Genomic DNA, 12851 nt, shown 5'->3' with positions numbered 1-12851 from the left:
CATGTTGAAAATGTATGCACAACATGTGGTTTTTAATCAACTTTTACTAGACAGTATCTTACCTTTTTGCTTTCATGCCTGGTGGGGTTTGTTCACAATTTGTCGTGTGTATTCTCTAGTTTTATAGTGTGTAAGTACAATTTCATCGGGCTGAAAGGGCTATTGGAAAGATGAATGGAAGAAAAGTGTTGTTTTGCTCCAGGCCTGGGTTAGGTATGCAGGCTGGGGAAAGCTTGATGGTCGTGGTAGCTATAATTGTGGCCGTAGTTATGATACAGAACCAGATTATGCTTTCTGAACAAACAGTATATGGAGTTTTGCGGTGGGAAAAAACATTTCACTGATGAAGTCATAACAAAAGGACCAGTGCTTTAGTGGCTATTTGAAGTTGAATGAATTTGATCCCAATGCTGCGAAATGATGGGTCTGGCACTCTGCTACACCAAAGGCTTATGCGCACACTTACCCACATGGACACACAAAATTTACGTAGCAAAAACACGCACGCAACCTATCCTATTATTATTCTGCAAAGCTGAGGCGGTGGACTGCTCTGATTGAGGTTCTACTTTGGAGCCGAAGCCGACACAGAGGCATTAAGAGGGGAGATGACCTCTCTCCTTTACTGTAAATATTTCTAAGTCTGTGTATGTGTGCGTGTGTGTGTGTGTGTGTGTGTGGTGGTGGGGGGATTAGGCCAGGCTGCTAGTCTGTGGTGTACTATTCAGAGCATTTACTGTGCTGGACAGACGGAGGGATGGAGAGAAGGGAGGGAGGAAAGAGTCAGTTGGTGTTAAATAAAAAGGTTTGCTTGAGCGCTCCCTGAAGAGTACAGACTTCCCTCCCCTTCCTTCCCTCCAGTCTGTTTCTTACCTTTTCTTTTCATCATTAAACTAAAACGCCCTTTTGCACCATCTCTGTCCCTGTTTTTCTTTGTCTGTGTTTATCCATCTTCAATAGATAAACCAGCCGCAGTCTGTCATTGCATCTATTTTTATCTATCTTTCTTTTTCCATCTTGCCTCTAACAAACTCTTTCTCTCTTGCGTTCCCCTCTTCCTTTCTTCTTCCATCTGGCCCCGGTGTTAGCATGCCAGCTCTCCCATGTGGAGTAATGCCTCTTATACCTACTGCCTATAAACAGCTTGGACTCTGGTCTCTTGCAATATGGTCCCCAGTCACCCTGTGTTCGTGCATATGATTGCATATGATCCTGTATGCTTGCTGTTATGTAAACCAGGTATTTGGCTGTGTTACACTGAAACAAATCAGCATATTAATACTTTTTTGCAGGTAATTTAAGCCACACACTGCCCTGCCTTCTCTATGGATCTGGGGTGGGGTCCTCTACTGATTACACATGCAAACATATTCAGCCTCAATGCCCAGAGAACCTCTGATTATTAAAGTATGTGATTACTGCAGGTAGTGCTTTATCAAATCCATGAATTAAATGAATGGTAACTTTAGTGAATCATTTATCAGACTTAGTTACAGTGTATGTACAGTACATTGAGTCTCTGGTTGCCCATTCACTTGTGATATGAATAATTAATGCTATTATGCCTGACCTGCATTTCAGCAGTCAGAAGTCCCCTCTGTGCAACCGCCCATCCCACATAATAATCACATCTGATGCAAGATAATATAAAATGCGTCTGTTGGCTGCCTGCAGTTATGTACAGTGCATTTTGAGTCTGATTTAAATATGCATTAGGCAGTTGCACTAGTATCTTAACCCTGAGATGAACCGTCTGTAGTGTCATATTCTAACACACTGAACTTCTGTTGCTATAATGCAGACGCTGTGGGACCTGAACCCTTCAAAGAGGGTTCATATTATGGTTCGTTCACTTTCACATGTGTTACGTCAAGGCCAGACATTGCATCTGTAGTGTGACTACTCATTGTTAATTCATCTTGAGACCAGTGGGATTTCAACCGGCAACGTGGTAATTTTATTTCAACACTGTCTCACCAGAATCTGTAATGTTACTGTCAATTTATACTGTAAACCGTGGCTCAAAGGTTGCCAGTGTTTTGGTCTTTTCGAAGGAGCCAAACAATGTTTCATGACAGAATGGGTTCGGGTGACGATATCTGTGATGAAATCCGAGAGATAGCAGGAGTGCTTGGATGGCATTTGTGCGTCGACAGGTTTAATTGCACAACTCAGCATCTGCTTTGTGATTATAACTGTGTATGGATAGCAAATCAGATAAGCAGATTAAATGTACGTACAAATATGAAAAGAGGATGCTACTGTTCCTATTTGGATGTCAATTGTAGCTTCTGTAGAACGGAGATTGTTTTTTAAGAGAGTCAAATTTACCACCCCCATCCCCAGTTAAGGTTCTGTCAAGTGGAGAGCCAGTCAAAAGGAAAGAATGCCAAATTTCCAATCATCCCCAAACTATAAATATACATAAAGCAGTTTGACTCCACTTCTAGAGTGCACACCCAAAGACGAAATTTAATTTTCCTTCAGAAATCTCCGGTACTTGTCCTGTTGTCAGGTTCACGCCTTCAACTCTGATCAGGGGATAAGGGTGGATGATGCAGTTTGGAAAATCATTCTTCTTCATGCTATAATTGTGACCAGTGGAGGGTGAGGAAGATGAGAGGCGGGCGGACAGGCAGGAGGAGGAGGCGGGTTGGGGTGGTGGTGGTGGTGGTGGGTTTAGCTGTGGAGGACTGTGAAAAGCTGTCATGCGTGACTGTGATCCTGGTTGACAGTTGGTCCGCTCTGTTTCACAGATCTCCTTACTGTCTGCTTGGTGGTCTTTCAGGAAGAAAACAGGTCTTATTGCAGATTGCATCAGAAAATAACATCTCCAAAACTCTCTGCTCCTCTGTCTGTCTCTCACCCTCTCCCTCTCTCTGTGTCATATGATGGTCCTCAAGCACAGTTACCCCTCACTGAACTGGTTTTGGCCCATGTGATTGGGACTACAGCCTCATAACTCTACTACAGTGCCAACACAGAAAGAGTTTCGCAAGAAGTTTATGAAATCATTTGCATCTATCCAAAGGACCTTATTGAAGCTATACACACAAAGATAGCATTTTTTATTCTAGTAAAATAAACACAAATCTATGTTCCTATCAACTCTACTGGGACTGTGAATCTTATGGCTGCTCTGGATTTACTATCCTGCCAACTTTCTTCATAAACAGTGATTTTAAGCCTCCAGGGTACCGGCTTGGTCTTCTTTGATTGTGTTCCAGTATAGGGCTTCCTGCAGCCTACACTGTGTTCTACCATGGTATGCGCTGCATTTGGGGTGTCTTTTGTAGTAGCTCTCCTATAGCGCTGTTGCTTTGTTAGGTGTGGTGATCCCACGTAGCCTGGCCTGTTTTCCTCTGCTGACCATGATGTCTCTGTTCCCCGCAGATCGGCCTTTGAGCAGGACGTGGAGCATGGCAACACAGATGCCTGGGAGACTGCCAAAGTAAGCAGGCCCCTCTTCACTCTTATCTTTTCTTCTCTTTTCTGCACCCCCAACACTCCCCTCATCATCACCACCACCACCATTCCTCTCCTCTCTTCTCTGTTAACTTGGTCTCCTTCTTCTCTAGGCCCTCAGTTTTCCGTCTACACTGCTGTCACCTTTTTTCTACCCGTCTGTTCCGCCTTCACAATCCTCTCTTTCAGCCTCTTCCATCCATCTGTCCCCTTTCGGCTCTCATCCTCTTCTGCCTTTCCCCCGCTGTTTCTCTGGTCCCCTGGTCAAAAGAGTGTTGTGCACTGTCCGGCAAAGACTGGACTCCTTCTTGCACATAGAACAACAACAACATTCACAAACACAGGGAAGGATTGACTTGTGAGACATTAAGGGCCATTTTGAGACACTGGAATGAAGCACAGTGACCAAGTTAGTCAGCCATAAAAATCTAAAAAGACTTTTTATGACTTTTAATTTTCTCAGATGAACTGCACTTTGACTCATGTATCACAACCCAATTGTGAGATTGCCCATGTTAGATGTGTTTTAGAGCTGCACAATATATCGTTTGAGCATCGTCATCACGATGTACGTGTACGCAATAGTCACATCGCAGGTCCTGTAATGTAGGAGGCAAATGAACTCAGTGTGTTCTCATCTAATTTTCAAGGGTATGTGACACACATTGCACGCAGCGATCCACCAATCACAATCATTCTAAATCAGTTTGGAGTGAGTCGCTGGTAAACAACATAGAAAAATGAGCAATGAACCTGAGAAAATCACCGTAAACGAAGACTTGGTGCCAAAAAGAAAAGCAATGCCAGTTATCTGCAATTATTTCGGCTATAAGAAGGATGATATTGAAACACATGTTCTGTGTTGACAGTGCCTTACACCTGTCACCACAACGAGAGGAAACATAACTAATTAGTTTGACCATTTATGTCGGAACCACACAGCTATTACATACTGAGTAGTTTTTCATATTGCAATATATATCGCAGGGTTAAAAAAAATTGCAATCTTAGTTTTTTCCAGTATCGTGCAGCCCTAGGTGTGTTGTCAGTAGAATTACTCCATATCCTCCTGAGACCCAAGAAAGTAAATGTTTTGGCCTTTTTACATTATATAATTGTCTTGATTAGAAAAAGCATAATGCAACAGTTTTTCAGATGCAATTTTAATTTTAATTAAATTTTTTATGAAATGTCCTTTGTGGTGGACAGCATTTTTTTTCTAAGAAAAGCTGTGAAACTGTTGTCCCCTACAGAGGGACAAAAATGCATTGCTGGGTCTCAGGAGGATATGTTTTAGGTGAGGACACGATGCAAAAAGTAGTGTTTTGTTTACAACATATCAGTGATGGTGGAAGAGGTTATAGTCTCATCTGAAGTGATGAGTTGAGTTCGTAGCTCATAAATTTTATATGTATTTGGTTGTATCAGTGAGAGAGTGGAAAACAACATTGATGTGAGTTGATATGATTTATTGATACGTTGCCATAATCAATTGTACTTCAGTCCTATCTTTGCTGATTCCATCACTGATGCAATTGATCCGATCAATTTCTGTGATGAATAAATACTACGCCCACCTAAGTTTTCATCGTCCAGGCAATTGTTCTATTATGTTTGAGGTTCATTATGTTTGCTCTGAGGTAGTTGTTTTTCAATATTTGCTATGTCCTTTTCTAAGCTAATGGAGGTTAGTGGCACACACTGTTGTAAAGAAGCAGAAAAGAGGCTTTGAAGAACTCAAGAGTGAGAATAATGATTTTTTGCAATGACCAGCTCCTAGCACAAAACAAACTCCAAAACAAATTTCTCCCAAGCACAAACACAAATCTAAAGTATTGACCCTTTAACACAGTATAGAAGCATAGTATAAAACAGTACTCTGTTTCCAGCGGCATATATGCATGAGTTTGATGTCAGTGTTTTTCAGTGTGAGATCATAAGGAAAAAAAGCATGTGGCATTGATAAAAAGAACTGATCAGCTTTGATGCATGTGATTCTAATGGAGCTGATCCTCAAATGGAACAGGCTCACAGTTTCCATCCCTAGAAAGCAATAAACAGCAATATTTATTCTCGGATGTTTGTGTTCTTCTGATTTTGCACCAGTCACATGAGAGAAACATCAACTAGCCCACTTGCTCATGGTGCACTCTCTGAATAATGAACTGTTCATTACACTGTACTGACTTTGTGTTAGGGACCTGGCAGAGTAAACTGTACTCAATGTCCAGTAAACAAGAAGCAGACATTTGCCTTCTCACATACAGCTAATGTCTAGATAAGTACAGGTTTGCAGCGCATGTCTGAGAAAACATTGATTAAATGTGGTGCTCTCTTTGTATTCTAACCGAGCTGCTCTTTCGCAAGAGAGATTCCAAAACAACCTGACATTAAATCACTCATCTTAGTCCATTTCATATCAATTTTGCCTGTTTACTCAGAGTAAATGAAAGCACTGCCATTCTCCTTCAGTTTCATCAGCATGTGTAGTCAAGGGAGGCCATACCATTGAACCTTCATTAGCTGGAGAAGCTATATAGATCACTTTGTATAGACGTAAAGAGAATATTGAGCAGCCGGTCGATTCTGAATTACTTTAAAAGTCATGGTTTTTGATCATGTTAAAGTGTAAGCTCTTTACTGCAAGCAATAACACGTTTCCCTTCATTTCTCTCTCCTTCTTTCAGATACCTTTGTGGCACTGAATGGTAAGTATCCTGCATATTCAGTAGAGGCAATCAATAAAAGACAGGAGTGCTACATTTCATTTCCCCAGACTCTTTAGCTCCAGCCACACCTTCTCATCTAGTCTATCAATCAGTTCCCTCTCTGGGAAATGAAAACTCCACCCACATGTGTAAAGACGGTTTATTAATGACACAAGGTTTTAACTGAATTTCTTTCATTCCTTCTTTTTGATAGACGTTCCTTCCGGTATGAAGGTAATGAAAAAGCATGGTCGTTTAATTTCCCCTTTGGTGTATAGAGTAGAGGACACAGCATTAGAAATCCAAAAATGCAGGATTAAAAAAAATTAAGATAATTTACATTCCATTTCATCTATTAGACCTTCTCCCGACTTGTTCCCCTGCCCCTTCCTCGTCATCCCCTGTGCAGTAGCATCGATTAGCCCTGACCTTTGATTTGCTAATTAGATGGATCTGGTTACTGGTGGTTTAAAGGCTTCGTGGTGAAGAAATGCCTCAGCGTGCACATTAAACAGGAACATGTGTCGGCACAGAGAGAGAGAGAGAGAGATTCAGTTGGCCTGTTTAGAGTCAGAAAAGATCAGATATGTTTCTGCCAACCGCGACCAAACATATGCAGTTGGCACAGACTCTCAGTCGTTCCACACTCAGAGACGATTCATTTGAAAATATAAACAGGCAAAGACTTATAAGCATTAAGCCCTGTCCATGGAGATTTTTGCAAAACAAACATTTACCTCTATGATTTGGCCTCTCCTCCATATGCAAACTGCATTTCTAAAACTGAGATTGCTTGTTAAAACACCTTGCAAAATAAACATTTTTACAGTTTATGTGAATCTGTGTGGAGGGTTTGAAAACAATGACCTCACACCCCAGTTTGAGCATGACCAATGAGCATGCAATTACAGCAATAACATGGCTGATTTATAGGTGACCAGATTCTTTACGTCTGGTTGGCTCTTGCAATTACAAGTTTCACATTTATCTACATTTAGAGTCAAAAGTTGCAGCTTCTTCTGCATCCAATATTACTTGACCCATAGTATTCACAGCAGCATTAAAGTCTGACATAAACAACCAGAAATAATTGTAGTTGTGCGATGTGTACATATCGTTTTGTAAAATTAAAGTCATGTGGACAGAAACTGCTATACCTGTTTAGATAAATGTCCATTTTAGTCTAGACTTGGAATAAAACTCTCATCTTTTTACAGATGCATTTTTAGCACTAACGTATTTGTGCAAATACCTCTGCTCTCCTAATCACACGGCACAATGCCACAATCACACTGAGTGCTGACTGATTGATACAATTTTCCTCACTCAAGTCTTTTTAAAGAGCGACAAACAGATGTGATTAGGCCCATGAAGTCACTCTTACACATACCACTCACACCTACACTTGCATCTACATTATTTTATCTAATTGGAGGCTGCATTAATTTCGTTTTCACTGAGTATGTGCTTTTCACACACAGATACACACACATACCTCGCAGCTGCCAGATGAAACAGTCAGATCCATATAAAATGACAAGAATAGATATTTTGAAGTTGTTCTAGAAAGCCCAGCTCTCTGTCTCACCCCCCTGTGGCTGTACCCCTACCGTGAGTCTCCCTCCTTGTGGAGATTCAGGGTCACAGAAAAAGCATCTGTGTTGATGTGCTCTCCTATAGTGCTGAATTTGCTCCCACAGGCTTGGCTGTGTGTTCCAAGCACTCACACACAAACACACACACACAGACAACACCCAGTTTACCCCCTCCCCAAACAAAGTCTGAGCCAGTGCCCCAGCCCCTCAGTCTATCTGTTGGTGGTTGATATGGATTTGAAGATAATAAATGCCCCCTCTCTATTCTCCTCTCCTCTACTCCAGACTAGACATCCTCGCCTCTCTTTTAATCTGTAGAAAGAGAGGGATGTGCATCCGTCGGCAGTTTAGGTCTTTTTTTTTTTCCTGATCCGTGGAGGAGCTCTGAGGCTCCGAGCCTCTCTCTATGTGTGTCATCTGCCTGAATTGCACTTCCCCTGGCGGTGGGGGAATGAATTATAAAATAGGCCTGTCACACTAATCTCTCAGCCTTGGGCCAATAGTTAAATAAATCATTTTAATGATTGCCACGCCACATGGAGGAGGAGGAGGAGGAGGAGGCTCTGGGTGGTGTTGTGTGGGGTGTCTGTTGTGTATAGTCTACCAGCCGCTTCAGTTAGCCCTCTGAAATGCCTCCCCCTCTTCAAACACGGGCATAAACACACACCGAAAAGGCACTTACACATCTGCAAACAGACTCGCTGCTGTCACTTCCTCCGTGGAGAGAGCGAGTTAAAATGAGGATCGGGGGCTGAGCTCCACAGAGGCGGTTGATAAAGTGTTGTCAGTCTTCATCTAGGAGGATTTTTTTTCTTCAAATGTGTATCTTAAATACATTATGTTGAATACAATATAGAGCTTGTGCAAATTTGTGTAGGGTGGCTAAAGTATAAGCATGTGGGATGGTAATGTGATTAGCATGGTTTCAAAAATAAACAGTCACACAAAGCTCAGTACTTTCCTCTTATGAAAGAAAATGGGAAAACTGAAACAACCCAGATGCTAGAAAATGCAATCTGTTTGAGAGGCATGCAGTGATAGATGAACAGAAGATAGGTATGATCTATGAAGCACAGATGAAAGAGTTCTTTGTTTTCAGTTGTCAGATAATGTCAGACTTTGAGGTGTTAAAGTGCTAAAGTGTGTTCATTTCTACAGAGAGATATTCTATGACAGCTATTCTTGTTATAGTCGCATCATCTGTGTAAGTTGCTAGCTCTGTTATGATATCCTCTTCAAATGTTGGCCAGTAGCTCATTTAGCCATTAAGGAATTTAATTACAGAGAGGAGTCAGATGAGAGAAAATTCATTAACTGTTAATGGTATGTTTCTGATGATTGATCTAGCCATGTTTCTGAGGGCTAAATAAAGATTACCAGCTGTGAAGATATGAAACTTTTGAGAGATCTTTTATTTAAAAGGAAGAATGTAAGACAGGAAAAGATAGAAGTGGAGGGAAGAGGAGAAAGTTGATCACACATGAGAAATAAACAATGACCACAAGCAAGACTTAACAACAAAAACAAGACCAAACTGTAGATCTGGAATTGGAGCGATCAGTGGGGGAAAGCAGAAAGAAGTGAATCAATGTTTGGTGTGTTTACATGGAGTTGAGTATCCCTGTTATGATTCTGTTTTTTTCAACTATTCAGTATTTGAGTTGACCTTTAAGACATCATATCTTGATTCAGAAATTTAGATAAGCCCCTATCCTTGTTATGATGCCTGATTATACTAGCAAATGAAAGTGGGATACATGCTCGTATTCATCTTATCCTGCTTTCTGCTGACAAACAGCAGCAGCAGTGAAAGAATGTCTCATTTTCTGAGGGATGGAGAAACAGAGATATGTTTCCTTTCGGTAATGGAAGGGTTATATGTAATTAGTAGTTTAGATGGGAACAAGTGTCCAAGGGTTGAAAAAACCTATCACGGCTAAATGTTTTGATCTGTTGTAACAATGCTGGATCAAGACATACAATGCAGTGTTCTAACTGTGTAAACGGCAGTGAAAAGCCAACACCAGTCAAAGTAGAACACATGTTTAACATTACATCACTGTTTAAGACAAATTGGAAAGCACAGTTGTTTTAGTGCTAAGGCAGCTATAGTTACAATCAAATAGCTTAAACATGATGAAGATACCAGTGCTTATTGTATATATGAGGGTATGTATATCCAGATCTCTGTGTGCTCCATATGAAAACCATATGCTGAATATGATAAAACTGGGAGAAAAGCCTCATAACAGAGATATTATTGCATATGTAAACACAATTATGAACATTGTTACTGACTGAAGTGATAAAAACCTGTGTTTAATGTAACAGACAGCTTTCAGAAAAGTAGCACAGAAGATCAAGAACAAAGTGGGAAATGCTTTACTGTTGTAGAAAGTTAGTGGCAGGACTGCTCCACAGGAGCAGTTGAAAAAAAAAGTTTGGTCTCTTGTCCTTCATATCAAAGGTAGGTGCCCTGCTGTGATGTGGAGAAATACGATTGTAGTCTGCTCTGCTCTGACAGGCCCAGCGGAGCTTTGACATGTCAGTCAGAACAGGAGGGGAGACAGTGAGAGAGACAGAGGAAGGAGGGAATGACACAGAGAGGCATAAAAAGAAAGGACATTTCTACCCTGAGAAACACACACACACACTACAAGTAAAGACACACAGATTTGCTAATGAGTTGCCCTGGGTCAGCATGGAGAAACACTTTGTAGCCCTCACACAGCCCAGCAGCTGTTCTTGTGTGTGCGTGTGTATGTGTGTGTGCGTGTGTGTATGTTTGTGTGTGTGTGTTGTGGTTGGTGTGTCGTGTGCGTGTGTGTGTGTGTACCCCTGCTGGCCTGTGCTCACATGCACATGAAGCCTATCGCTCTCTGCCTGGAGCAGCGGTTAACCTGTGTTGTGTCCGGCAGGCCACCATCACCACCCACCCATCACTACTCCCTCTCACTCCCCACGGCCCTTCCCGAGGCCGCTGAGGGCCCCCTGGGGCGGGGCCGTATGGTGGAGCGGAAGGACCCCCATGAGCTCAGACAAGGGGAGGACCCATACGTGGCCGTGCCCTCTCAGACTCAAACTGAAGCCAATGGTAAGCCTTGGAACGCAACAGTGAGCAGTCAATTTGGTCCATTGTCACCTGTGGCAAGGGAGGGAGGGAGGAATGGGTGAGGGAGGGGTTTGTGTAATTGAGATTACGGCTGCCTGGCTGCTTCCAGCTGACGAGGTGTAGGGATAGTGAATCGCTTTCTCTCTAGGGACAAATTGTCTCACACTGTGCACGTAAACCCCCCACAGTAACGCTCTCAAACACACTTACGTACTATGCTCATATGCAGGACACATGCATGTACACATCTCACGCTTATTAACGCGCATGTACACTCACAAACATTCACTGTGCACACAGTGTTGGATGGATTTATTATCCGTGGACGATAATGTCCCACAGGAGATGTAATATCCAGACCATTACACTCTGAAAAGGAGTATGGCGATGTATTTATTTCCTGAAGACGATGGGCATAGGCACGGCTCTATCACGCTTTGCGACACAGTGACATGACATTGAACGCCCTTTCTCCCGTGGTTACAACCTGCCTACCGCTGCAACCGCCTCAAGGACAGTTCTCTGGACAAATGAGACGGAGAGGAAAGGAGAGAAGGGAAGGAAGGGGAACACAACAACACCCATTGGCTGGGAGAAAAAAGGTCATTGCAGAGCTGCTGATCATGTTTTGCCCTTAATAAAACAGATAGACCTATTACAAATCCTATTAAAACACATGCAACATGTCTCCACTACATCATATAGTTTATGATTTTAGACGCACTGTCACCGTGGCCTTGAGGAGATATCGATTATCAATAAGGGTGATTCATCATGAAGGTGGCCTGGAAGCAATGCTCTGTAGATGTAAATAAAACCAGACAGACAGAGAAATGAGCCGCTAATGAGCTAAGATGAAGGTGAGTTTTTGCCTTATTGAAGTATCTATATAAATAAATGTGCTACAGGCGCATCTCCATAATTACAACCACTGAGATAAGGCATTATGTTTCAGCCTGTCACAGAACCCGTTCAAGTATGTGCTCTGTATGGAATAAAACAGAGGTGGGGCTGTGAATACAGCATGTCAGCTGGAAGCAGTCAGACACGAGTCAGTAGATTCAAGCACAATGGTGGCAGAGATTTCAGACAGCATGCCTACAGCCAGCATCACAACATGCTGTCGCTGCCCTTTGTTGCTGTTACCTGAGTAGGTGTAACATAAGTACTCAGCCTCACGTGCAATGAGAATGACCGTATGTGAAATAATCAGATTTCATAACATTAATAAAAAAAGGAATCTATTTGGGGCGGGGTTCCAACTGCATGTGCTCAGGTAACTGCAACAAGACTTCACATTTCAAAAACAATGCTTCCTGCTGTCTTTTCTGTATTATCATTGTTATTATTATTATTATTATTATTTTTAAGACACCTTTGCAGCTTTTTTTCAGTATTTATCAGTTCTGTTTCAATTTCAGCTCTACAGTCGCTTTTTTTCCTTTCCAGCTCTGATTATATTTGTTGATTTCTTGTGTTCGATTCTTGTGAGCAGTTTTTTGATATTTTGCATGGCTTGGTCTGAGACTACGTATTTTTTTTTTTTTTTTTGCTGTATATATATTTGGATTTTTCTTGCCTTGATTGCTTTGATGGTATTAAGCACAGTTTTGCCTCTTTGCAGCTTAATGCTTTTTTTCAGCATGGCAAATTGAGCACCACAGTCAACAGAATTCATTTCCCGCTCCACCCATCCTTCCTCATCTTTCTTCCTGTCGCCATCAGTATGATTGGCTCCAGGTGTCAACTGTACTGTGAAACTTCAACAAACGCATATGCGAAAGTTAAAATGGAATCAGTGCGGAAGATTGTGAAGTCGCAAACTAAGTATGTCAGGAAAGTAAATGAGTCATTCAATCTGCATTTTAATACCTCTGAGATAAACCCATGCAGCCATTTTACAGGAGTAATAAGGGATAAACATTTAACCATGCCATCAATCTTTCAAATTAAGCAAAAAGTTTATGATTT

The 12851-nt window shown here is 41.7% G+C and overlaps 1 protein-coding gene across 1 annotated transcript in view; it reads left to right on the top strand.

Moving 5' to 3' along the window:
- sema6a (sema domain, transmembrane domain (TM), and cytoplasmic domain, (semaphorin) 6A) overlaps window positions 1-12851 on the top strand; it is a 112339-nt gene that overhangs the window by 83337 nt on the left and 16151 nt on the right. Inside the window, 5 exon segments of the mRNA XM_030142590.1 lie at window positions 3394-3431; window positions 3434-3451; window positions 6153-6173; window positions 10687-10703; window positions 10706-10862. Of these exon segments, the coding sequence (XP_029998450.1) occupies window positions 3394-3431; window positions 3434-3451; window positions 6153-6173; window positions 10687-10703; window positions 10706-10862 (251 nt within the window).

This window comes from Sphaeramia orbicularis, chromosome 9, assembly GCF_902148855.1.
Source record: "Sphaeramia orbicularis chromosome 9, fSphaOr1.1, whole genome shotgun sequence".
Taxonomy (NCBI): Eukaryota; Metazoa; Chordata; class Actinopteri; order Kurtiformes; family Apogonidae; genus Sphaeramia; species Sphaeramia orbicularis.
The sequence above is the reverse complement of the archived record's forward strand: the minus strand, read 5'-3'. Positions and strand labels throughout refer to the sequence as shown.